The sequence below is a fragment of the Martes martes genome (genome assembly GCF_963455335.1).
Source record: "Martes martes genome assembly, chromosome: 4".
Classification (NCBI taxonomy): domain Eukaryota; kingdom Metazoa; phylum Chordata; class Mammalia; order Carnivora; family Mustelidae; genus Martes; species Martes martes.
Window position 1 is genome coordinate 104,809,827 of NC_137891.1, and position 25,692 is coordinate 104,835,518.

General features: G+C 33.5%; 1 protein-coding gene across 1 annotated transcript in view; it reads left to right on the forward strand.

Moving 5' to 3' along the window:
• Nucleotides 1–25,692, forward strand: part of COL11A1 (collagen type XI alpha 1 chain) — a 195,472-nt gene that overhangs the window by 23,581 nt on the left and 146,199 nt on the right. The window contains exons 3-4 of the mRNA XM_080802136.1: nt 2,871–3,084; nt 7,618–7,780. Coding sequence (XP_080658262.1) covers nt 2,871–3,084; nt 7,618–7,780 — 377 coding nt within the window. The remainder of the gene's footprint in view (nt 1–2,870; nt 3,085–7,617; nt 7,781–25,692) is intronic.

Sequence of the window (25,692 nt, forward strand, 5' to 3'; positions counted from 1 at the left end):
GAACCAGTAAATGATGTGAGGCTGAGAGACAGTCCCTGCCTCTTTTAAACTAAAGTGAGCTTTCCCACTATGCAAAAAACGACCTTCCCTCCTCATTTTCAAAATCTTGCTGATCACCAAGCTATATCCAAAAAGGATTTTAGTTAAAGGGAGACATATTCCACATGGAAATCTAGTAACCACATCTTTTAAAAAAAAATTAAAATCAAATAATAGATTTTTGTGCCTTTTTCACATAAAATTTATTCATGCATGCATTATCTATTGATACTACAGACCATTTTAAGAATCACTATTGAACTTGATACATTCAGTGTGAATTATGATTATTTCATGTATATAATTTATGTATACATGCATATCAAAAGTATTAATAGCATTTCTTTCTTTAACAAAAGTCATCCAACAGAGAGATGCTTTATTTTTAGTTTGCATTTGTATATTTCAAAACATATTTAAGTTGAAAAATTTCACATTTTACTTTATCATGTATACGGATCACTGTTATTTTAGATAACATTTCTTATAGTAAGTGGTTACATTTCTGTTGTTGAATTAATACCATAGTGAATCCTTTCTGACACATTTAGTCAGTTATGGACAACTTTGTTTAATGTCTTATAGGGAAGAAACTAAGGTGGGGTGCCTAGGTTAGACTGAATATTTTGACATCAAGTCATGATTCTTTAGGTAACTAAGTTTTCTTTTTTAAAGGTTATAACTTAAAGATTATAATTAAAATCTTATTGACTAATTTTAAATTGGGAAATACTTCTGTAATTGAAAGACTTTGCTCGTTAGTGTGGTTAGCAGCTGATAATTTCAAAAGTTGTGCTGTACAAATTGGATGATTGATTAGAATTTTCTATAATCTATTCAGTCTTATATGAATATATTCTTTCTGAAAATTCCTTTTTCCTTAAATGTGTCTATGCAGACATTAATTCATAATATTTTTGTGAAAATGAAAAAATATTGTTTTCCCTTAACTCACAATATTTTAGCTTTTTTTTTTCGGTGTAGGAGACATTTGAATAATGTACATCTAGGGAAAGAACTCCTGTAATTTTTAACATTCTGAGTTACTTATTTGAAGAAAAAGTTTATTTTCTATGGAGCTTCTTCAATAACAGGCTAAATTACCTAGATTTTTATTTATAGTATAAGCAGGTAAAACTTGCTTTATTAATTTATGTGTTTTATTACCTTTTCATTTTATTTATATGATTATTTTCCTTCTGTTGATTTACAGAAATATAAAATTAGATGTCTTTATGACACTTAAATGAAACAAAACTATGTATATATAAAGTTATATAGTTATAATGCTATATATATAGTTATATAACTATATATATACAGTTATCTTATTTTTCCTGTGATAGCAAAGCTTTTATGACCTATTTGTGATATACCAAAGTTGTTTGATAAGTTATTTTAAAAATTAAAAATAAGAGTTTTAAATAAACATAAATACTTTTTAGTTTGGAGAAATCTATTTATCTAGATATAGATAGATATGGATAAAGATATAGATATAGATACAGATATAAATAGATATTACAGAACTAAATAGTTAACATTAAGTGACTGCTTTCTCTATGACATACTCTTATTTAATTTCCACATTTTAAATCATTTCAATTTCATAAAATGTTTCCTACTACTTTAAGTGGCTACTTATGCTATATAGGTGTTTTATATTTTATTTAGCCAGTCCCAACACTTGTAGGCCATTTTAATATTTTAGGACTATAAGTAGTGTTCTGGTGGATTGACATAACATATCTTTACACATAAGCATTATTCCTATTTCAATAAATTCTTGGAAGCGGAGTTGCTTGTCTAATATAATCTTTTGAATTTGAAATCTATGGCAGTCATATTCATAGTATTTTTACCATGTAGAGTAGAATTTAGAATGAATGGCTTGAATATGGATGTTCCTGGCCCAGATATCTCTGAACACACATGCACAGATAGTCCACTTCTGCATATGGAAAACTTTTTAACTGAAATAATCTCCTTCTTCAAACAATAATGCCTGCTTTACTTATATTCCAGGATAGTAAGATATATATGTAAAAGTATTTTTGAAGAATAAAATGTGGAATTTAATATGCAATGTTTTTATAAAAATATATGAGTAGACATTGCTTAACTATCTGAGATATATTTGTGATAATCATTTAACTGACATATTTATTTAATAAATACTTACTAAGCACTTGTGTAGATTTGGCCCCATTCTGGATATTTGGAGTATGATGGTAAGAGGAGAAAAAAAAGAAAAAAAAAAAAAGAGATAATCCTCTTGAATTTAGAATAAAATTAACCAAGTATCTAACGATTATGATGTATAATGACATAAGCTTTTTATTCGTGAAACTGCCTTTTGTGTGATAGGAAAAGCTGATCAGAAATTCCTTAACTTTTGAGGGATGACTTAAGTACCTTCATATATTGTGTTCTTAGAGCGCTTTCTTTAAAGAAAGGGTGCCACAGATCAGACAAGGATGAAAATACAAATCTTATACCAAAAGTGGTACTTTCATATTTTAAAAGTTCTTCTTGTATATTTAATATTGCACTGACACCATGGTCAATCTTGTTTCCTAACTTTGAATTTCATTTTACATAATCATTGTGCTTTAAATGAGTGGCTCTAAAGTTTGAACATAGGTTGGGCAGTTATAGCAGAGATAGCTTATTATCATCTCCTTCCCATTTGTTTTTTTAATCTGAATTGCTATGACTGTTTGAATTTACATGACTTATTACGGCCACCTACAAAGTTAAAAAAAAAATAGGGTGATCCAGGAATAATTTGGGAATTTGTAATTTTTGACCATTTGGCTTTCTCTTCTCAGGAGGAAATTTTCCAGAAGATTTTTCAATATTATTTACAATAAAACCCAAAAAAGGAATTCAGTCTTTCCTTTTATCTATATATAATGAGCACGGTATTCAGCAAATTGGTGTTGAGGTTGGGAGATCACCTGTTTTCCTGTTTGAAGACCACACTGGAAAACCTGCCCCAGAAGACTATCCCCTCTTCAGAACTGTTAACATTGCTGATGGGAAGTAAGTAATATAATAATCCAATGTTATAGCTGTATTGAAAGCAATAATTTCATTTAATCATTCAAGAAATATTCATGAAGTGTGATGCAGTTTTTCTAGAGCTTGGAGACACAGCAGTGAATGAAACATAACATACCTAATTTTACATAGTTTCTTTTGCAGTCTGGGTAGACAAGTGATGTCCAATTAAAAAAATATATATATATATATATGAATAAAGAGCATATCAGGTGGTGATAAGTGAGAGAGAAAGAAATAGAGCAGTGGAGAGGATAGGGAATCGTGATGGAGGGTGCAATTTTAAGGAGTGAGATCAGGGAAAATCTCACTAAGATGGTGATTGGTGAATGGGGCACCTGAGTGTCTCAGTCACTAAGCGTCTGCCTTCGGCTCAGGTCAGGATCCCAGGGTCCTGGGATCGAACCCCGCATTGGGCTGCCTGCTCAGTGGAAAGCCTGCTTCTCTCCCTCCCACTCCCCCTGCTGTGTTCTCTCTCTTGCTGTGTCTCTCTCTGTCAAATAAATTAATAAAAACCTTTAAAAAAAAAAAAAGGTCACTTCCCAACTCTGACCTAAAAAAAAAGGTAGAAGAAGGTGACTGGTGACGAATTTGGGGTGCATGCCCTGTCGATAACTAAAAGTATATACTATTCCAGGAGGAGGGGAAGCAAATACACAGCCTCTGATTCCAGGTGTGACTGATTTGGTCTAAGCAATGTCAAGGATACCAGCATGGCAGGAGCAGAGTGGAATGATGAGGATGGAGAAGCCATGGGAGGCCAAAGGGTATAACACTTTGTAGATGGCTATAAGCATTCTGTACTCTGTCTGGAGTAAAATGCAACTCACTGTAGACTTTTTGAGCAGAGGAATGACCTGCTTTGATTTACTTATTATTAAGCATGTTAATACTGACAATCATAAGAAGCTTTTTATAATGCTTGATCTGTGCTATATACTGTTTGGAGCACTTTATACATAGTCAATTCACTTAATTTTTCACTCTTTGAAGAAAATAATGTTAATAAACCCATTTTACAGAAAAGTGGACTGAGGTACAGAAAGCTTAAGTGACTTTCCTGAGGTGATATATTTCCAAAGTGGCAGAAGTAGGATTTGAACTTAGATAGTTAGACTACCTAGTAATTGTCATACTCTTCTGAAAATCATGCTGGACTCTAAATTCTGCATTGTGAATATTGCTTTTCACTTAGGGAGCAGCTAAATACAAATAAATGTGTATTAAATTTACCTGGTGGGGCACCTGGATGACTCAGTCAGTTAAGCATCAGCCTTCGACTCAGGGTCCTAATGTCGAGCTCCGCACTGGGCCCCCTGCTCGGAGGGTACTTGCATCTCCCTCTCCTTCCTGCTTGTGCTCTCTCTTGCTATTTCTCTCTCTCACAAATAAATAAATAAAATCTTAAAAAAATTTTACTTGGTATTTTATTGCTGAATCTAGGCTTCTAAAACTAGCCTTATCTGAAATATGACACTTAGTTATAGGTGTAAGATGGAAATAGCAGTGTAGGTGGGAAAAAAATATATATACCCACACTCAGTGTATCCTTGTCAGGACCATGGAGAAAACTTCACCTCTGTGGAAGGAAAAACTAAGATTTATGAGCAATTTACAAACTGTCCTTATTAGTTAATACGAAAAGTGACAATATGAAAATATCAGGGTAAATATCAAGGTAAAATATTAAGGGTATACTGTTTTCAATAGAATATCCTTTGATATGGTTGCATTGAGCAAAGGCATGTTGGACGTGAAGGAGTGGACCATGTGGGGCTATGGAGGAAGAATGTTTCTGGCAGAGTGAAGAACACATGCAAAGAATGGTAAAGACGCAGCACTGTGGCTCTTGTGCAGGCAGCGAGAAAGCAGAAAGTGGGTGTGAGGTCAGAGGGCCAGGGCACACCCCTGTGAAACAGAGTAAGGACTTCAGCTTTTTACTAGGAATATCAGATGGTTTTTAGCAAGGCAGAGACTTGACCTGATTTGTATTCTTTTTATTTTATTATGTTATGTACTGTATGTCACCGTACAACACATCATTAGTTTTTGATGTAGGGTTCCATGATTCATTGTTTGCATATAACACCCGGTGTTCCATGTAATACGTGCCTTCCTTAATAGCCACCACCAGGCTCACCCATCCCTCCACTCCCTCCCCTCTAAAATCCCAAGTATGTTTCCTGGGGTCCATAGTCTCTCATGGTCCATCTCCCCCTTTGATTTCACCCCCTTCATTTTTCCCTTCCTTCTCCTAATGTCTTCCGCACTATTCCTTATGTTCCACATATGAGTGAAATCATACGATAATTGTCTTTCTTGCTTGACTTATTTCACTTAGCATAATCTCCTCCAGTTCCAACCACGTTGATGCAAATGATGGTATTCATCCTTTCTGGTGGCTGAGTAATATTCCATTGTATATATGAACCACATCTTTATCCATTCATCTGTTGAAGGGCATCTCATGAGGCTCCTTCCTCAGTTTGGCTATTGTGGACATTGCTGCTATGAACATTGGGGTACATGTGCCCCTTCTTTTCACTACATCTGTATCTTTGGGGTAAATACCCAGTAGTGAAATTGCTGGAGTTGTATTTTAAAATGGTCACTCCGTTTTTAATTTTTTGTGGAATCTCCACACTGTTTTCCTTATTTGTGGAACATAAGGAATAACATGGAGGACATTAAGAGAAGGAAAGGAGAAGTAAATTGGGGAAGTCAGAGGGAAAAACGAAGCATGAGAGACTGTGGACTCTGGGAAACGAACTGAGGGTTTTGGAAGGGAGGGGTATGGGGGGATGGGTGAGCCTTGAGGAATTAGGGAGGGCACATATTGTGTGGAGCACTGGGCGTGGTGCATAAACAATCTTGGAGCACTGAAAAAAATAAAATTAAGATGTTAAAACGTTTTTAAAAATGAACACTCTAGGTAAGGAAAAAAAGATAAAATAAATGGTTACTCCGGTTGCATGAGCGTGGAGGCAGAGACTAGTTAGGAGTCTGGATGAGAGAACTTGCAGATTGGGTAAAGTCAAGAGACATTGGATTCTGTGTATACGTTGAATAGAAGGATTTTCCGATAATGGGCATGTAAAGCATATGAAAAAGGGATTAAGAATGACTCTAAAACTTAGGGATGGTTTAGCATTTTAAAACCATGATTATGATGTATCATTATCATCCGAGCTGAAATTAATCAACAGTAAGATCAAGTTCAGAGTCCTAATCAGCTTTTAACAATGGAAATCATTTTTATTTTCTGTTAATGAAAAGCACATACGTACAACGGTGGAGATGGTTTAAGTTAAGACACAGGCTTCTTGGCAGAAATACGTGTAAATTTTACTCTCACAGTATTAGGTGGCTCCAAAATAAATCTTTGTGCAATTCAAACTAAGCAGACGCCTATACTAGTTGAATGTGCTATGGAAAGACCAAAGATTAAGTATATATGGAAATATACTTGGTCCTCATCAGTAGCCATGCCAAGTCACATGAAAGACATTTAGGAAGGCTCCTGCAATTTTTTGGGTACTTTATTTTATGGATGTAGTCCTAGACACTTCTGCAATATTAATCTAGAATTTTTCATTTGGAAAAAAAAATAAAATATAAACCAGAGTGGCTTGCAAAATCCAAGTGAGCCTCACTCAGTGGTTTATGTTAGCACCAGATATTGTTAATAAAATCCACCATTTTACAGTAAGATTAGGGTTTATATGTTCCAAAGGGCTGACCATGTCTACCCCTGAAGCCTGTCATCGCCGCCCTGAATTAGCTGAAGCAGTAGCTTCCCCGTGAATGGAGACTCTCACTCCACACATGCGCTGACTATGCTTTCTTTCAGTGCTCCCACTTCCTGCCAACTCTGGAAAGAAGGAGAAATATTGTGTCTCAGTTTTGGATCCTGCCCATAGGAGTGATCTATAACTGTCTTGAAATTAAAGTGGAAAAAGAAAACGAAAGCACTTGAAATAAATGTGAATAAGGACAGAGAAGCACATTGTGTTGTACAATTAGGACGTTCAGTTGTTCCAGATGGAGCAGTCATTCAGTTAGTAGACATACCCTTTTAGAGTTTATCTCAGGGGATCTCTAGAGAAAAAAAAAAATTAAGTGGAATTCCATTCGGAAGAAAGCATTTACGTACATAGAAACTATTACTTACCACGTATCCCACCCCTGATCTCTATCAAATACAGTCATCAGGACATGATGAGATTAAGCTTTTGTTACAACCACACAAAGTGAACCAAAGGATGGGTACTTCGTTATCAGCATAGACAGCCACCCCTGATGTGAATTTTATACTGTTTGTGTCCTTTTTAGTACCTAATACTCTTCTGGGTAAATAGTAAGTAGTCACCTGTTAATGGACTGATTAAAAAATGAGCCTACATTTTGTACAATTTCAGCTCACTTTCACAATTTAAAGTACATCGTATTTTTAACCTGAATGATGATGACAACAATGTCTTTGAAGCCTACAAAAGAATAACTTGGCTTTTTTAGGTGGCATCGGGTAGCAATCAGCGTGGAGAAGAAAACTGTGACAATGATTGTTGATTGTAAGAAGAAAACCACAAAACCACTTGATAGAAGTGAGAGAGCAATCGTTGACACCAACGGAATCACGGTTTTTGGAACAAGGATTCTGGATGAAGAAGTTTTTGAGGTAAAAATAAATCAAAGTTTATTTGACGTTGAATATCGTTAAATCAGGTGAACTGTGTTAATAACAGTAACATCAATATACGTTATAAAGCGACGTGGAAAACGAAAGGGTGACCTACTTTCTTCTCCTGCGGGTGTAGCGGTGATGTTTTTTATTGTTCAGTAAGAGAATGAGTAGACAATGATGGCTGTAAGAACTGGGAAACATTATAGAGATTGGTTGATTTGAACACAGGCAGGCTATTCTCCTGCGAAGGGCAAATGGCTTTACTCTTGGTACTTTGCATTATTTTCTTTGGAGAAAAGAACATTTTCTTCACTTCCTTTCCTGGGAGATTAATTTAGGGAAATGTACAAGTCAGATATTCTGCCTTTCTCTGTTCTTTGTTAACATTTCCAAGGTATAAAATAGAGGTCATATTGCGAAAGCTGAATGTATATTTTTAAAAATCACTTGTTTAATAATATGAAGGTTGTAGTAAAAAGTTTCCTTTTAATCATAATTCACCAATGAATCATAATCACATTCTTTTTTTTAATCCTTCCATCATTGGATTTGGTAGTTTGTCCTTTAATTTTCATTTAGTCAGTTATTAACAGAACAAACAGACCTGAATCCTGATCCCGTAAAGGGATTCACTCCTGAGATAATATTCTGTACTGTGATCTGCTTTTATACAATTTCTGCATAATTTATTTTTCAAAGTATAATAAAGTAAAGCTCTGCATTATAGTACAAATTAATAGGCAAGATTAACATGGAAGATTTTCTGTATTTGGTTGTTAGTAAATATAACACATAGACACAGATAGTATTTTTCATAGAAAGAACAATGTACATTTGGTACAGGAGGATATTACATTCCTGTACTTGTATACATAAACTGTGGCATAATTTTAAATATAATTAACATTTGTCACACTTTCAGTTGAGGTTTTGCTTCTGACTTTTTTCAACCTGTGTGTACCTAAGCCTTTGACTCCATACAAAATGTTTTTAACACATTATATCATACTAAATTAAATGATAAACTCATTCAGCAATATATAATAACATACTCTCAGATCTTCCAATATCATGTATTGATTATACACAAGTGATAAATATTTATTTATTTGATGAATATTGTAAAGAAATTAACTTAATTTTGAGTCTAGCAAAGTTCTATTTTATTTTATTTTTTTAAAGATTTTATTTATTTATTTGACACACAGGTAGAGATCACAAGTAGGCAGAGAGGCAGGCGGGGGTGGGGGAAGCAGGCTCCCCGCTGAGCAGAGAGCCCATTGCGGGACTCTATCCCAGGACCCCGAGATCATGACCTGAGCCGAAGACAGAGGCTTAACCCACTGAGCCACCCAGGAGTCCCAAAGTTCTATTTTAAAATTAAATTACAAACATCAGTTGCACAGACTAAATTTGCTTTCGTAATACACACAACCTTATTTTCTGGCAACGTAAATGAATAATTTATGAATGAACTATATCAGTGGATGGTTTCATTTCATATATTCACTTAGTCTATTGCTATACATAGTTACAGACCTTCTGGACCTTAAGCAATGGAAATTAAGATTAAACTTTGTTCATCATAAATGGTGAGAATATATAAAGAGGAAATACAGAAGGGGTGCCTGGGTGGCTCAATTGGTTTAGCATCTGACTCCTGATATTGGCTCAGGTCATGATCTCGAGGTTGTGGGATCAAGCCCCCGTGTCTGGCTCCATGCTCAGTGCAGCATGGAGTCTGCTTGAGATCTCCCTCTGCCCCGCCCCTCTCCCCATGCTTGCATACACTCTCTCTCCCAAATAAATAAATAAAATAATTCTTTTTAAAAAAAGAAATACAGAAGAGAAAAAATTAACATTAATTAATATCTCTTAAAAATATAAATTAATTATTAATATTCTCAAAATTTACCACCCTGAAAGATATTTGTTATATGTACATGTTGATTAAATGTCTTTTTCAGACAGGGCTTCCTTTGTCATCCCCATACCATCCCCCATGCACAGACTGTACTCCACTTTCTTTCCCATATACTACACTCATGCTCACTGGGGTGCAGTTTTGAGTTTTTGAATTACAGTTTTAGACTATCAAAATACATTCTTTTTTCAAAACAAATCATCGAATCTGATGTTACATATTTTAAAACATGTAATAATAGCCTCTGTGTTTCATAGGCTGATAACAGTATCAACTCCTAGAATATATAAAAATGATTTCCCCAAAATATTTCCATATATTTTCATAACTGCTAACCAGAAACTTTCTGGCCAATGGGCTTCTAGTAAATTAACAAGGACAGATGTACTAGGAGAAAAGATTACTATATATATTCCTTGATTAATTCTTAATTTTCTAATCCATAAGCCACATTCTAAATCCTGGAGTAACTCTAGCTGTTTATTTGGAAAAACTGCTAAACTATTAAGAAAAATAATTTTAGAAGACTCATTAATGAATTCTTTAGTAATTGTGACAGTGAGTAGCAAAAATAAGTTTATTATGCTGTTTTTCATCTTAGATTTTCATGAAACCCTATGGAATTAAAAAAAACCATTTATTCAATATGATGTGTAATTAGTTTTGAAAAAGTAAATAAATGCGGGTATTTCACTATAAGGTTTATCTTTATCACTCTATTCAAATAATTGTCATACATAAAACTTGTCTTATTTCTTAAATTATATTATTGTATAGGTATATAAATTTCAAAAACAATTTAGTCTTACCCACTTGAAAAAAGAATATGAGGAAAAGAAGTAATTCAAACACAGATTTTATTTTTTTTTTAAGATTTTATTTATTTATTTGACAGACAGATCACAAGTAGGCAGAGAGGCAGGCAGAAAGAAAGAGGAGGAAGCAGGCTCCCTGCTGAGCAGAGAGCCCCATGCAGACTCAATCCCAGGAACCTGAGATCATGACCTGAGCTGAAGGCAGAGGCTTTAACCCACTGAGCCACCCAGGCGCCCCTCAAACACAGATTTTAAAATCACAGTAAAACTTTCTGACTCCTTTTGTGAAATTAGTTCATCTTATCTGAATATGATGTTAATGCATCTTTGTCTAAAAATTTACTCATATATTTTCTTTTCATTTTGTTTTCCATTATGGTATTTATCTAGACTTTTGAATTTCTGCAAGTGAATGTGTAGAAATTAAACTAAAAATGATAAGAGATAGGAATGGTGCCATATATGCATTGTTTTAGTGTTTGATAAGCAGTTGTAATGGTGAAGATGATATAAAAAGATCACTGATACATTATTCTGAAAATTGAAAATATCCTTTCTTTGGAAATAGTGTCATTCCAATTTAGATGCAAATCTGTTTAGTATGTAGTTTCATTTCTATAATCTCTGTATTATCCTACATCTATGGAATGGTACTGTTGTAGCAAAAAATGCTAAATGTGGCCATATTTGAATTACAGTCTGAAGACTTCTAAGAATTCAACGTCAAATGGATAAAAGCAAATTAAAAAAATATTTTTTTTAAGTATGACAAGTTAGTTTATATGAAAATGCCAAAACCAATATACAGAGTCATAATTCAGATCATTTAATTTCAGCATAGTGGAATGAATATAAAAATGGATTATAGAATCAGAAAAATCTGGTTTTGAATTCCAGAATGGCTTAACTATATTTCTCTATGTAATTACTCTAAGTTTCATTATTTATTTATTTTTACTTTATGTAAGTTTTAATTTCTCATTCATCACATAGGAATTGTAACGTAATCTCCCTAGTAAGTATATATATTTTTAAAAAAAGCTCATGAATGTAAAGTGCTTATAATACTAGTATTAATTATATGTGAATATAAAGTTATATATTATGTGTTAGTTTAATTATGTATTACTATATAGTTTTCTTCTTCTTATTTATTTTTTTATCATCTTACTACTATGACATGTCAAATATTCTTACACATTTTGATATGAGAGAGCAATTGTGACCCATGTCGCAGTCCAAGGTTTTATACAGTCTTTCTGTCTTATAAATGTAGTACTTGGTTCCTAGGCTAGTGCTTGTGTACCAGGTATCTTGTGGAGATTAGATAAATTTTCCCTCTCTAAGCAGGTAGCACCTGGGTACAGAACCCAGCAAGGGAAACATGGTCTGGGCATATGAATACTTTAAAGCAAGCACAAAATGTCTAACCAACACTAATCCATTACCTTTTTTTTTTTTTTCTAGCTTGATAATATACTTCAAAGATGTGAGGAAAAGCTAAATTAAAAAAATAACTACATTGCCTGCATTTTTTGTCAATAAAATTACTTTTGTAGTCTTTTAAACAGGGAAATTTCTTTACTAAATATCAAGTTGTAGCCATTATAACTCAAGTTTTCAAAACATTGCTATTTCAGTCTTTTTTCTTTTTTAATTATCAAAGCAGGTTATTACAAGTCTATTATATTTCCAACAATTTTCTATCTTTGGGCAGATTATTTCTTTTGAAGCAATGAGAAGAATATAATGACAATTTAAGTGGAAAAGCTTGTTGATGAAATTTTTCATTTTTTTCAAACTTCTCAGAATGATTTTGGCATTCATTTTTCTTGGGAGAAATCAATGGATAATAATTTTTTACAAGCCCAGAAAACTTACCTTAAGGTTTTAATAACTATTATCTATATCTTTATATCTATCTGTATATCTATATCTATCTTTATCTATATATCTATATCAATAACTATCTCCAATATTCCAGTAAGAATTTGATTATCACTTTGTGATGCTTGTGTATCTTTATACTATGTATATTTTTTGAGCATATGCTTTTTAAAAAATGATGTTAGTAGACATGTTTTTCCTATAGAACAACAAAACAGGATGGAGGTAGCTTTCCCATTTACCCACTTTTCCTAGTCTAGATGCATTTAGCTAATAACACTTGAGATTTTTAAAGATCTATTTATTGAGATATAACTGAAGTACAATAAATTGCAAATATTAAAAGTATACCATCTGATCAGTTGTGAAATGTGTTTACACCTCTGAAACCATCATCATCATCAAGAAAATAAACATGGCCATCACACCCAAAATTTCCTCATGGATTTTTGTAATTCCTGTCTTCTTCTCTCAAGTAATCACTAATTTACTTTTTAATCACTATAGCATATTTATTTTTTCTAAAAATATAATATACAGAATGATACTGACTATACTTTCTTTAGCTCGGCTTTCATCATTCAGCATAATGTTCTTAACACTTATCCGTGTCTCATATATATCATTATTTTGCTTTTTTAAAAATTGCTGAACAGCATTCTAATATATGAGTAAACCACAATTTGTTCATCCATTCATTCTGTTAGTGGGCATTTGGAGCATTTCTAGATTTTGGCTACTGCATATAAAGCTGCTATGAACATTCATGCATACATTTTGTGTGGGCATTTATTTTTGTTTGTCTTAGCTGAATACCGAGAAATGGAATGCTTTGGTTATTTGGTAGTGCATATTTAACTTTAAAAATCAAAGAAACTATTTAACTGTGGAATTAATTAATTAACGTCCAAAGTGGCATTAAGTCATTTTTACACTCTTTCCAGTAGTGAATGAAAGTTTCAGTTGCTCTGTGTCCTTGCCAAGCCTTGACATGGTTAGTCTTCTAAATTTTAGCCACTCTCAGTGGTTGTAGAGTAGCATTTCACTGTGGTATTAGTTTACATTTCCCTCATAGCTGATGAAGTCAAGCATTTTTTTAGGTGCTCATTGGCCATTTCTGGATCTTCTGTGAGGTGTCTTTAGCCCATTTAAAAAAAAATGGCTGCTATATTTTGATTATGGAGTTTTAAGAGTTTTTCTTTTAATAAATCCTTCATACTTTGTCTGATAAGAGTTTGGCAAATACTTTTCCAGCATGTGGCTTACCTTTTTATTTTGTTAATAGTGCCTAATAAAGAGTAAATGCTTTTCATTTTGATAAAGTTTAATTTGTCAATTTTGTTGTTATGTTTTACACTTTTTGTGTTCTAAGAGACATTTACCTACACCAAAATTACAAAAATGTTCTCCTGTTACCAGATATATTGTAATATTAGGTTTTACACATAGGTTATACCACAGTTTGAGTTAATATCTGTGTATGGTATGAGGTAAAAGTCAATGTTGATTGTTTTTAGACAAGGATATCCACTTCATCCTTTACAAAGAAGACTTGCCAGTCACTCATTGGATTGCTGTAATTTCTATGTCAAAAATCAGTTGACTACATATGAGTAGATCTATTACTCAACTATTATCCTATTCTATTGATTTGTCTATATTTTTACTAATGCCAAACTGTCTTGATTACTGTAGTTTAATAGAAAATTTTGATATTAGGTGGGGTAAATGCCCTTACTTTTTTATTCATTGTAAACATTGTGTTAGCTTCTTTAGGTTATTGGCATTCTATCTGAATTTTGGAATAAGTTTGTCAATGTTTAAAATTAAATTGAGTTTTCATTTAAAGGGAATTTGGTTTTAATTGGAATTTTATTTAAGCTCCAGATCAAAATGAAGAGAATCCATATTTTAACAAACATTGAGTTTTCCATTTCCTGAATATGGTATAATTTTCCATTTATTTTGCTTTTCTTTAATTCCCTCACAAGATTTCCTAGTTTCCAGTGTAGATGTCTGTTTTCCTCTGAAAATGAACTTGATATCATCTCATTGCATGTATATTTATTGAGAGTTATTTTATGGCCCAGCATATAGTCTGTCTTGGTGAATGTAAGATACGCCTTAAAAAGAAAATATGTCATGAAATTGTTGGATCGAGTGTTTCATAGTTATAATAGATGTTTTAAAATCTCTAAGAGTTTTAACATTTGGGTTATCTGAGTGTTTATTGTCTTTTTAAAATTATTCATTAATACACTTTATTTTTTAGAGCTGTTACAGGTTCAGAGCAAAATTGAGTGGAAAGTAGACAGTTTCCATGTACCCCTGTGGGTAGACACATGTGCACAAACACACACACACACACGGCCTCTTCTACTATCAAACACACACACACATGGCCTCTTCTACTATCAAAGTCCCCACCAATCCAGTACACTTGTTGTAATGGGTGAACCTATATTAACATATCATTGCCATTCGAAGTCCAGAGTTCACATTAGGGTTCGTTTTTGGGTTGTACTTTCTGTGGATCTTGGCTAATGTATCATAACATGTATTTACCAGTGTAGTATCTTGTGAAATAATTTCATGCCCTAAAAATCCTCTGTGCTCCACCTATTCATCCTTAACTCTCTTCTAAATCCTGACAACCACTAATCTTTTTAGTGTTTCCATAGTTTTGCCTTTTTCAAAATGTCATATAGTTGGAATCATACAGGTGTAGTTTTTTCAGATTGACTTCTTTCACTTGGTAATATGCATTTATGTTTCTTCCATGTCCTTCATGGCTTGATAGCTCTTTTCTTTTTAGTGCTCAATAATATACCATTGTCTGAATGTAACACAGTTTATTTATCCATTCACCTATTGAAAGATATCTTTCAAGTTGCTTTCAAGTTTTCGGTAATTATGAATAAAGCTTCCATAAATGTCTGTGTGTAGGTGTTTGTGTGGACAGTTTTTAACTCCTTCGGGTAAATACCAAAATGTACGATTGCTGATATGGTAAGAATGTGCTTAGTTTTTTAAGAAACTGTCACTGTCTTCCAAAAGAGCTAACAATTTTGCATTCCCACCAGCAATTAATGAAAGTTCCTGTTCAACATTTTGGCGCTTTGGCCATTTTAGATATTGACCATTCTAATAGGCATGTAGTAGCATCTCATTTTTTTAGTCTGCATTTCCCTGACTACATGTTGAACATCTTTTCATATGCTTACTTGCCATCTGTGTGTCTTTGGTAAGCTATCCATTAAGGTCTTCTGTCCATTTTTACATCAGGTTGTTAATTTTCTTATTGTTAAGTTGTAAGTGTTTTTTATATATTTTGGATAACAGTACTTCATCAGATACGTCTTTTGCAAGTACTTTCTAACAGTCTGACTTGTTTTCTCATTTGCTTGATATTGTCTTTCACAGAGATGAAGTTTTTAATTTTAATGCAATCCAGCTTATCAATTATTTCTTTCATGAATTATATTTTTGAAGGTGCATCTAAAAAACCATCACTATCCCCAAGGTCATGTAGGTTTCTCTTGTACATTATCTTCTCGGGGTTTTAGGTTTCACATTTTACATTTAGATCAGTGATCCATTTTGAGTTAATTTTTATGAAGGATTTGTGTTTAGATTCACTTTTTTACAGTCTTTCCAGCACCATTTGTTGACTAGACTAACTTTGCTCCATTGTATTGCCTTGCTTCTTTGTCAAAGACCAGTTAACTATACTTATGCGGGTCTGTTTTTGTTCCATTGACCTATTTGATTTTTTCCAACAATACCACACTATCTTAATTACTGTCACTTTAATAAATCTGGAAGTAAAGTAATGTTAGTCCACCCAACTTTGTTCTACTCATTCAATATTGAGTTGGCTATTCTGGGTCTTTTGGCTCTTGTTAGAAACTTTAGAATCAATTTTACAATATATAAAAATAGTTTCCTGGGATTTTGACTGAGAATGACTAGAGAACTTATCTCTAGATAAGTTGGGAAAACTGTCATCTTGACAATATTCATTTTCTTATCCATGAATATGGAATATCTCTCAATTATTTAGTTTTTCTTTTATATCTTTCATCAAAGTTTTGCCATTTTCCTCATATGGTTGTTATAAATATATTCTTAGATTAACTTATTTCATTTTTTTAAGTGTTAATGTGAATGGTATTGTGTTTTTAATCTCAAATTCACTTGTTCATTGGTTATATATAGGAAAGCAACTGGCTTGTGTATATTAACCTTATATCCTGCAACCTTGCTCTAATTCATAATTAGTTCCAGGAGTTTTTGTTTGTTTGTTTGTTCTTTTGGATTTTCTATAGAGACAGTCATGTCATCTATGAACAAAGATAGTTTTATTTCTTCTTTCCATATCTGTATCTTTTATTTCCTTTTCTTGTCTTATTGCATTAGCTAGGACTTCCAGTACAATATTGAAAAGCAGTGGTGAGAGGGGACAGCCTTGCCTTCTTCCTGATTTTAGTGGGAAAGCGTCAAGTCTCACCAGTAAGTATGATGTTAGTTTTAGGTTTTACATAGATTTTTTTAATTTATCAAATTAAGTAAGTTTCCCTCTATTTCCAGTTTGCTGAGAGTTTTTTTTTTTAATCATAAATAGATGTTTAATATTGGCAAATTCTTTTTCTGCATCTATCTCTATGATCATATGGTTTTTCTTTTTCAGCCTATTGATGTGATAGATTACATTAATCGATTTTCAAATGTTGGCCCAGGTTTACATACTGGGGATAAATTTCATTTGGTGATAGATCTTTTTATATATTGTTGGTTTATACATTTTCACTTTGCTAATATTTGCTGAGAATTTTTGCATCTGTGTTCATGAGAGACATTGGTCTGCAGTTTTCTTGTAAAGTCTCTGTCTGGCTTTGGTTTAGGAAATAGTGTCTTCATATAATGAGATAGGAAGTATTCCCTTTGCTTCTGTTTTCTGAAAGAGAATGTAGAAGGTTGGTATAATTGCTTGCATAAATGTTTTGTATAACTCACCAGTGAACTATTCTGGGCCCAGTGCTTTCTGTTTTGGAAGGCTATTAATTATTGACTTGATTTATTGAATAGATATAAGCCTATTCAAATAATCTAGTTCTTGTTATATGAGTTTTTCCAGATTGTGTCTTTCAGGAAATTTGTTTATTCCTTCTAGTTCATCACATTTGTGATCATAGAGTTTTTCATAGTATTCCCGTATTATCTTTTTATATCCATGGGATACACAGTGATGTCCCTCTTTCATTTATAAAATTAGTTGCATTTTCTCTCTTATTTTCTTAGCCTAGCTAGAGATGCAGTGATTTTATTTGAAATACACACACACATACACACACACACACACACACACTGCTGTCATTTTACTGCTATCTTCTCTAATTTTTATTTCTTTTCTTCTGCTTACTTTGGATTTATTTGCTCTTCTTTGGAAGCTTAGGAGATTGATTTTAGATTTTTCTCTTATTCTAATATATGTATTCAATGTTATAAATTTCTCTGAGAAATACTTTTGCTATATTCCACACATTTTACAAGTTGTGTTTTTGTTTTCATTTAGTTCAAAGATATTTTTACATTTCCTTTGAGATATCAGCTTTGACTCATGTGTTATGTAGAACTATGTTGCTTATTCTTCAGGAATTTTGAAACTTCCAGGTATCTTTCTGTTATTGACTCTTAGTTTAATTCCACTGTGTTCTAAGAGCAGATCCTATATGATTCTATTGTTCAAAAATTGTTAATATTTTATGGCCCAGAATGTGGTCTGTCTTGATGAATGTTCCAGGGTGAGCTTGTGAAGAATGTGTAGTCTGTTGTTTTTGGATGAAGTAGTGCATAGATTTCAATTACAGTTGATCCTTGAACAACACATATTTGAACTACATGGGTCCAGTTATATGCAGTTTTTTAAATATATACAGTACTGCAAATGTATTTTCTCTTCCTTATGAATTTCTTAATAACATTTTTTCTTTACCTTACTTTATTCTCAAGAATACAGTATATAATATAGCATACAGAATATGTGTTAATCAACTTTTTATGTTATCAGTCAGAATTCTGGTCAACAGTAAGCTATTAATAGCTGTTTTGAGGGAGTCAAAATTATTATTATTATTATTTTTTATATATATTTTATTTATTTGACAGAAATCACAACTAGGCAGAGAGGCAGGCAGAGAGAGAGGAGGAAGCAGGCTCCCCACAGAGCAGAGAGCCCGATGTGGGGTTCGATCCCAGGACCCTGGGATCATGACCCGAGCCGAAGGCAGAGGCTTTAATCAAACACTGAGCCACCCAGGCACCCCGAGGGAGTCAAAATTATACATGGATTTTCAGCTGTGTGGGAGGTCAGCACTCCTCACTCCCATGTTTTTCAGGGGTCAACTCTATATCCAGTTGATTGATAGTCTGTTCAGTTCAACTATGTATTTATTAATATTTGACAGCTGGATCTGTCCATTTCTGGTGAAGGGTGTTAAAATTTCCAACTATAATATTGGATTAATCTATGTTCTTACAATTGTGTCAGGTTTTGCCTCACGTATTTTGATGTTCTGTTATTAGGCACATACACATTAAGGACTATCACCTCTTTTTGACAATTGATTCTGTTATATATCTCTCTCTCGTTATATATCTCTTTTTTATCACTCTTTTTATCTCTCTATATATTTCTTTCCTTGCTCTGAAGTCTACTCTGTCTAAAATTAATAGAAATATTCTTATTTTCTTTTGACTAGTGATGGCATGGTATATCTTTTTCTGTACTTTACTTTTAATCATATTTGTCTTTATGCTTAAAGTAGGTTTCTGGTAGAGAACATATGGTTGGGCATTGTGTTTTGATCCACTCTGACAATCTGTCTTTTAATAGGTATTTTTGGACTGATATTTAAAATGATTATAGATATAGTTGAATTTATAGGCACCATATTTGGCACTGTTTTCTGTTTGTTGACTGTATTTTTTGCTCATCTTTTGTCTTCTACAACTCTGCATTTTTTTGGTCTAAATTGGGCATTTTATATGATTACATTTCACTCTTTGCATATTAATTATACTTTTTTTTAAACTTATTTTAGTTGTTGCCTTGGTGTTGGCAATATACATTTTTTAAAAAGTTTATTTATTTATTTTAGTAATCTCTACACCCAACGTGGGCCTTGAGCCCACAACCCCAAGATCAAGAGTCGCACACTCTTCTGACTGAGCAAGCCAAACATCCCAGCAGTAATTTTTGATTAATCCAAGTCCCCCTTTAAATAACACAATACTATTTCACAGGTAGGGCAATTACCTTTTAACAACAGAATATTTCTAATTCCTCCCTCCTGTACCTTGTATCATTGTTTTCATTCATTTCATTTTTTATAAGTATATATATATTTATGCATACATATTTGAATACATTTTGTTATTATCATTTTAAACAAACTGTGATCAGTTAGATCAATTAAGAATACGAAAAATAAAAATTCTTATTTTACTTTTACTTATTTATTTTCCAGCACTCTTCCTTTCATTATCTACATTTGAAACTCTGATCTCTATAATTTTTCTTCTCTTGAAAGAACTTTTTAATTAAATTGCTTTAAAGATAGACCTGTCACCAACACATTCCCTCAGTATTTGCTTTTCTGAGAAAGTATTTATTTCTCTTTCACTTTGAAGGGTAATTTTGCAGGATACAGATTTCTAGGTTGGTGGGTTTTTTCTCAACACTTGAAATATTTTATTCCATTCTCTTGCTGTGTAGCTTCTGAAGAGAAGTTAAATGTAATTGTGATCTTTGTTCCTCTATAGTTTAGGTGTCTTACTCTGGATTCTTTCAAGATTTTTCTTTATTATTGATTTTCTGAAGTTGAAGTAGTTTTTCTTTGGCATTTATGCTGCTTGAGGTTCTCTGGGCTTCCTGGTTATTTGACTTGGGGTCTGACATTAATATGAGCAAATTTGCAGTCATTATTGGTTCTATTATTTGTTTGTTACTCACTCTCTTCCTCCGGATATTCCCATTACATGTATGTTATATCTTTTGTAGGTGTCCCACACTCCTTGGATATTCTGCTCTTTTTTTCCCCCAATTTCTTTTCTCTTTGCTTACCTTTTTGGAAGTTTCTATTATCATGTCCTCAAGCTCAGAGTTTCTTTCCTTACCCATGTGCAGTCTACTAATAAGTCCATCAAAGATGTTCTTCATTTTCAATCTCTAGCCATTCTTTTTTTTTTTTTTTTAAGAATTTTATCTATTTATTTGACAGAGAGAGACATAGCAAGAGAGGCAACACAAGCAGAGAGAGTGGGAGAGGGAGAAGCAGGCCTCCTGTCCAGAGCAGGGAGCCCCATGCAGGGCTCGATCCCAGGACCCTGGGATCATGACCTGAGCTGAAGGCAGACGCTTAACAACTGAGCCACCCAGGTGCCCCTTTAGCATTTCTTTTTGATTCATACTTAGAAATTTCATCCTCTGCTTACATTATCTATCTGTTCTTGAATAGTGTCTGTTTTTTTATTCTGTAACGTCTTTAGAATATTATTAGTAGTTCAGAAAAATTGCTAGTTGGGCAATTTCAAAATCTTATCAAATCTTGTGGTTCTGATGTTTGTTCTGTCTCTTCAAACTGTGATTTTAGCTTTTTGGTATGCCTTTTAAACTTTTGTTGAAAAATGGACATTATATATTGGATAAAAGAGATTTGGTAAAGACCTCAGTAATATATTGGTAATGTGCAAGGGGAGGGGAAACATTTTATAGTCCTGTGATTAGCTCTGTCTTTCAGTGAACCTGTAATACCTCTGGATTTGAAGTTTACTAGTGCTTTTTAGTTCTTTTTCCCCACTAGATGGGGCAGGATAGCTAAATATGGCTTTAGGTGTCACATGGAAGGGGGCTAGAGTTGTGTACTTCCCTTTCTCTAATTCTGTATGGATCTTCCTTAAGGAAGAAAAAAGCAAACTATCACTGTATTTAAAAATTATCATTATATGCTCTCAACCTAGGTTCTAAACAGAAAGTTATATTCTTTACATTTTATTTCTTTAAATCTTATTCTTACTTTGTATATATTTAGAAGATCTTTCATACAATACAAATTTTAGGAACAGAAAAGTGAATGTGAGTGAATCCAGATGATAAAGTCATTTCCATTGTTCCATTTGGGGAATGAAAGATGAAGGCACAGTTATCATTCAGCAACTAAAAAGTGCAGAAACAGTTAAATGAAAAAGGTGAGGATTACATTGAAGTTTTTGCCCTTTTTTAAAGATTTTATTTCTTCATTTGAGAGGGTGAGAGAGTGTGTGCTACAAAGAGAACATGAGTAGGGGAAGGGACAGAGGGAGAGGGAGAAGCAGATTCCTTGCTGAGCAAGAACCCCAATGTGGGGCTTGATCCCAGGACCCAGAGATCATTACCTTAGCCACCCAGGTTCCCCAAGTTTTTGCTTTCTTAACCACATTCACAGTACTTAGCAGTATTGACTCTGGAGCCAGATAGCCCTTGTTCGATTTTTGGATTTGGAATTTAACCACATTGGACATCATGGGCAAGATAGCCAACCTCTCTGTGTCTTTTTCCTCATCTATAAAATGGGATACCTGGGGCACTTCTTTCATAGAGACATTGGAGGATTAAGTGAATTAACATTTATAAAACATTTATAGCTGTGTCTTGTAATACTTAGTGTTTTACAAGTGAAAAAAATTTCTTCTGTTGATTATTTCTGAAATTAGGTGAAAACAGCAAATACATAGCTAGCATAGCAGTTACATTTGGCTTTGTAAAGAACTGCAGCTTCTGGTGTATTATTTTAAAGAAGACTTCAAAAACTGAAAGAAAGAATGAAATGTCATTCTGGAATGGAATTGTATTTCTTACTCTGTCAAAATAGCACAGAGTCAGCGAAACAGAAAAACAACAAAGCTTTGAATTTACCATGGTTATTTAGCTTTGTTCTTGTTCTGTGAATCCTCAGTTAACATGTATATTTGGGAATGTAACTGTGGCTCTTCTTTTAGTTGTTGAGAACATTGTCTGGAATCTGTTTTGTGATTAATGTTTTGTTCAATGTAGTAAGACATAAAAATTATTTTCTAAATTTCAGGGATTATGTACACTTTTAAGAGAAATAACTAATGTGGATACCAAACATGAAGTACAAATCCGATAGGGTTGATATTCAAACACAGTCCAAGTAAAACTTGATTGTAACAAACACACATTCAATGCAAATTAGAGCAAAAAATCCCAAGGCATGTACTAAACACCCATATAATAATAGGATTCAGCAATAACACTGCTTTAAAGGTGCACTGTATTCATAGACATGTTGAATTTCTCTAATATATAGAAAAACTAAATACGTATGTAGTAATTTCTAAAAAGGGATCTTATGGCTCTCATCCAGAAAGAGCCCAATGAATTTGAATGGCAATATCTTATACTAGCAGTTTTATAAGACAAATTTTTACTACTTGAACAAATTTAGAAGTTGTCAGATTTATTTATACTTGGTGTTAATTATTATTTACAAAGTTGTGTTGACAAATAAGATATTCACCTTTTAACTTTTCTGTTTTTTAATTTAAGTCTAACACTGACCACATATACCATTAGATCAAAATCCAACATTGGGTTAATCCTTTTTTTTTTTTTTCTAGAGAGTTATCCATAGCTAAGTCTGAAAGGAACATCTGTTTTTGGATGTTTGATGTGTAATTACATTCTTTTTTGCTGCACTTTGAGTTGGTATGACAAGTGTGGTGAGGGTCAACACACAAAAATGTGCCACATTAGTTATGACCAAGCTTCAGTGATGCTGTACAAAGTGTTGGCAGTCTTCTCTAGACATCACTGCATTTTATTATACAACAGTCACATGGTACACTGTTGCCATTCAAGCTATGATCTGATCTGTACCATTGTAGTGTGATCGGAAGATGACAGGCTACATTTGGGCACTTTACTGATAGTTTAGTATAATTTTATATTCAGCAGGATTTGTGGTTGAAACCATTTTAAGAAATTCAACGTTGCATTCATTTGATGGTGGATTTAGATTTCAGAGCTCTATAGAACATCCAGAATACCAGTTACGCAGAGTATTTTTTGTCCTCTAAAAGGAACATTGCCATTTTGGTTCAGTGTTTTACTTTTTGATTAGTGCTTCGCTGCCAACAGTGAACAATAAAATGTCACATTTTATTTTGTTCCTCTTAAAAGTTTTATCTCTGATTACCCTGATGAAAGGGATACTTGTCTTCCTTATCATTTTCCCTTTTAAGTTTTATTATCAGTCTGCAGCATTTTATTAACTTCTCAAAGAAGAAGCCATTTTGAATTTTGTTCTTGTCATCTCTCTGTTACCGTTTTGTTTTATAATTACCTATTACTGTATAGCTTTCTCATTAGACTATAGATTCCTTGAAAGCAGGATTTATAGTCTATTAATTTAGATATTTAGATATTCCAGCAGCAGCACAAAGTTTGACGCAGTGTTTAGAGCCACTGAATATTAGTAAATACATGAATGAGTGTTGCCCCTGGTGGTGGTGAAGACTTCTTTAGAAGTGTCTGGTAGGAAAAGGGGCAGGGATAGCTGTAGGCTAACATATGCCATTTGGAAATTAGGTGTTTATTAAGTAGTGGACTAGTCCCTGTTGAAGCAGAATAAACATTATTTGCCAAACCTTGTGCTTAAATAATTGATATAGAGACATAAATAAATGGTTGTAATAAGATGTGATTGAGTCCGTAATAAAGACATAGAAACGTTCACGTGAGGGAATAACAACTATATTCAAAATGTTGAAAAATAAAGAGATACTTAAAGATGAGGGCACACAGGCAAAAGATGAAAGTTTGGAATGAGCACAGCAGATCGGAGAAATATAATTTGGTTTGGGGGCATTTGGGACATGACCTGGTTGAATGTGTTAGGGCCTGTTTGTGGACAATGTTTTACACCACGCTGAGGGGGCTGAACTTTAAACCATAGGTCATGAAATATCTCTTTAAGTGGAGGAATTCAGATTTTTTTTTTTTTTAATATGTGTGTGTGTGTGTGTGTGTGTGTGTGTTAGTGAAGGAGTTAGGGTAGAATCAGGAGACCATGGTACAGAGAATAAAAAACAAACCCTGATATGTTGAAACATCAGTTTAAATGAAAGATATTAGAGTAAAAATAAAGCCGTGACAGAAGAAACAGAAGGAAGGGCCTTGCTTCAGGATGTTAATATGAAGTAGAACTGACAGGACTTGGGGACCAAAGGATTATGTGGAGTTAATTAAGGGAGAGAGGAGCAATACTTTAAGCTTTTACATAAATAGTAAATAGTTGGTGTTTCCTTCTTGCAAACATGAGCAGTTTCAAATCTTAGCTAAGTTTAAAAGTCTTTAATTTTCTTTTTTATGATTTTTGAATTATGTACCTTAAATAAAGCTTTAAATTGGCTAAATGGCCATAGGATTATCCTAAGGACAAAATAATCTTGTCTCACCATATTTCTATTTTTCTCGAGCTTTAGAGTAAACACACAGTTAATGTAAAATTATTATTCACTTGAAGGAATATAAGAATATATAGACTATTAAATTATGTTTTAGGTAAATATTTTAGAAATAAGATCTTTTTAAGGCACGACCTAGTTCATTTCTGTTTAGAATATGACTTAGTTCTTAGAACTGTGGCAAGGATACAGTAAGTGTCAACAAAATATTATCTAGTACTATAACTATTAGTGTTACCTGTTCCTTGGATAATTACAAGAGCCTTTTAACTGATCTCCCTGCTTTTGTCCTGCCCATCTGTTAGCCTGTTTTCTAAACCTTAAACACAGGGATACGTGGGTGGCTCAGTGTGTTAAAGCCTCTGCCTTTGGCTGAGGTTATGATCCCAGGGTCCTAGGATCAAGCCCCACATTGGACTCCCTGCTTCTGCCTGCCACTCCCCCTGCTCGCTCTCTTTCTCTCTCTGACAAATAAATAAATAAAATTAAAAAAAATAAACAATTTTTTTTTTTTTCTGACAGAGAGATAGAGATCACAAGTAGGCAGAGCAGGAGGCAGAGAGAGAGGGGGAAGCAGGCTCCCTGTTGAGCAGAGACCCCCCCCCCCAATGCAGGGCTTAATCCCAGAACCCTGAGATCATGACCTGAGCCGAAGGCAGGGGCTTAACCCACTGAGCCACCCAGGCGCCCCTATCTTATACTTTCTAACAAGGTTTCTTACTAAAAGATAACTACCAATAGCTCTGTTTAAG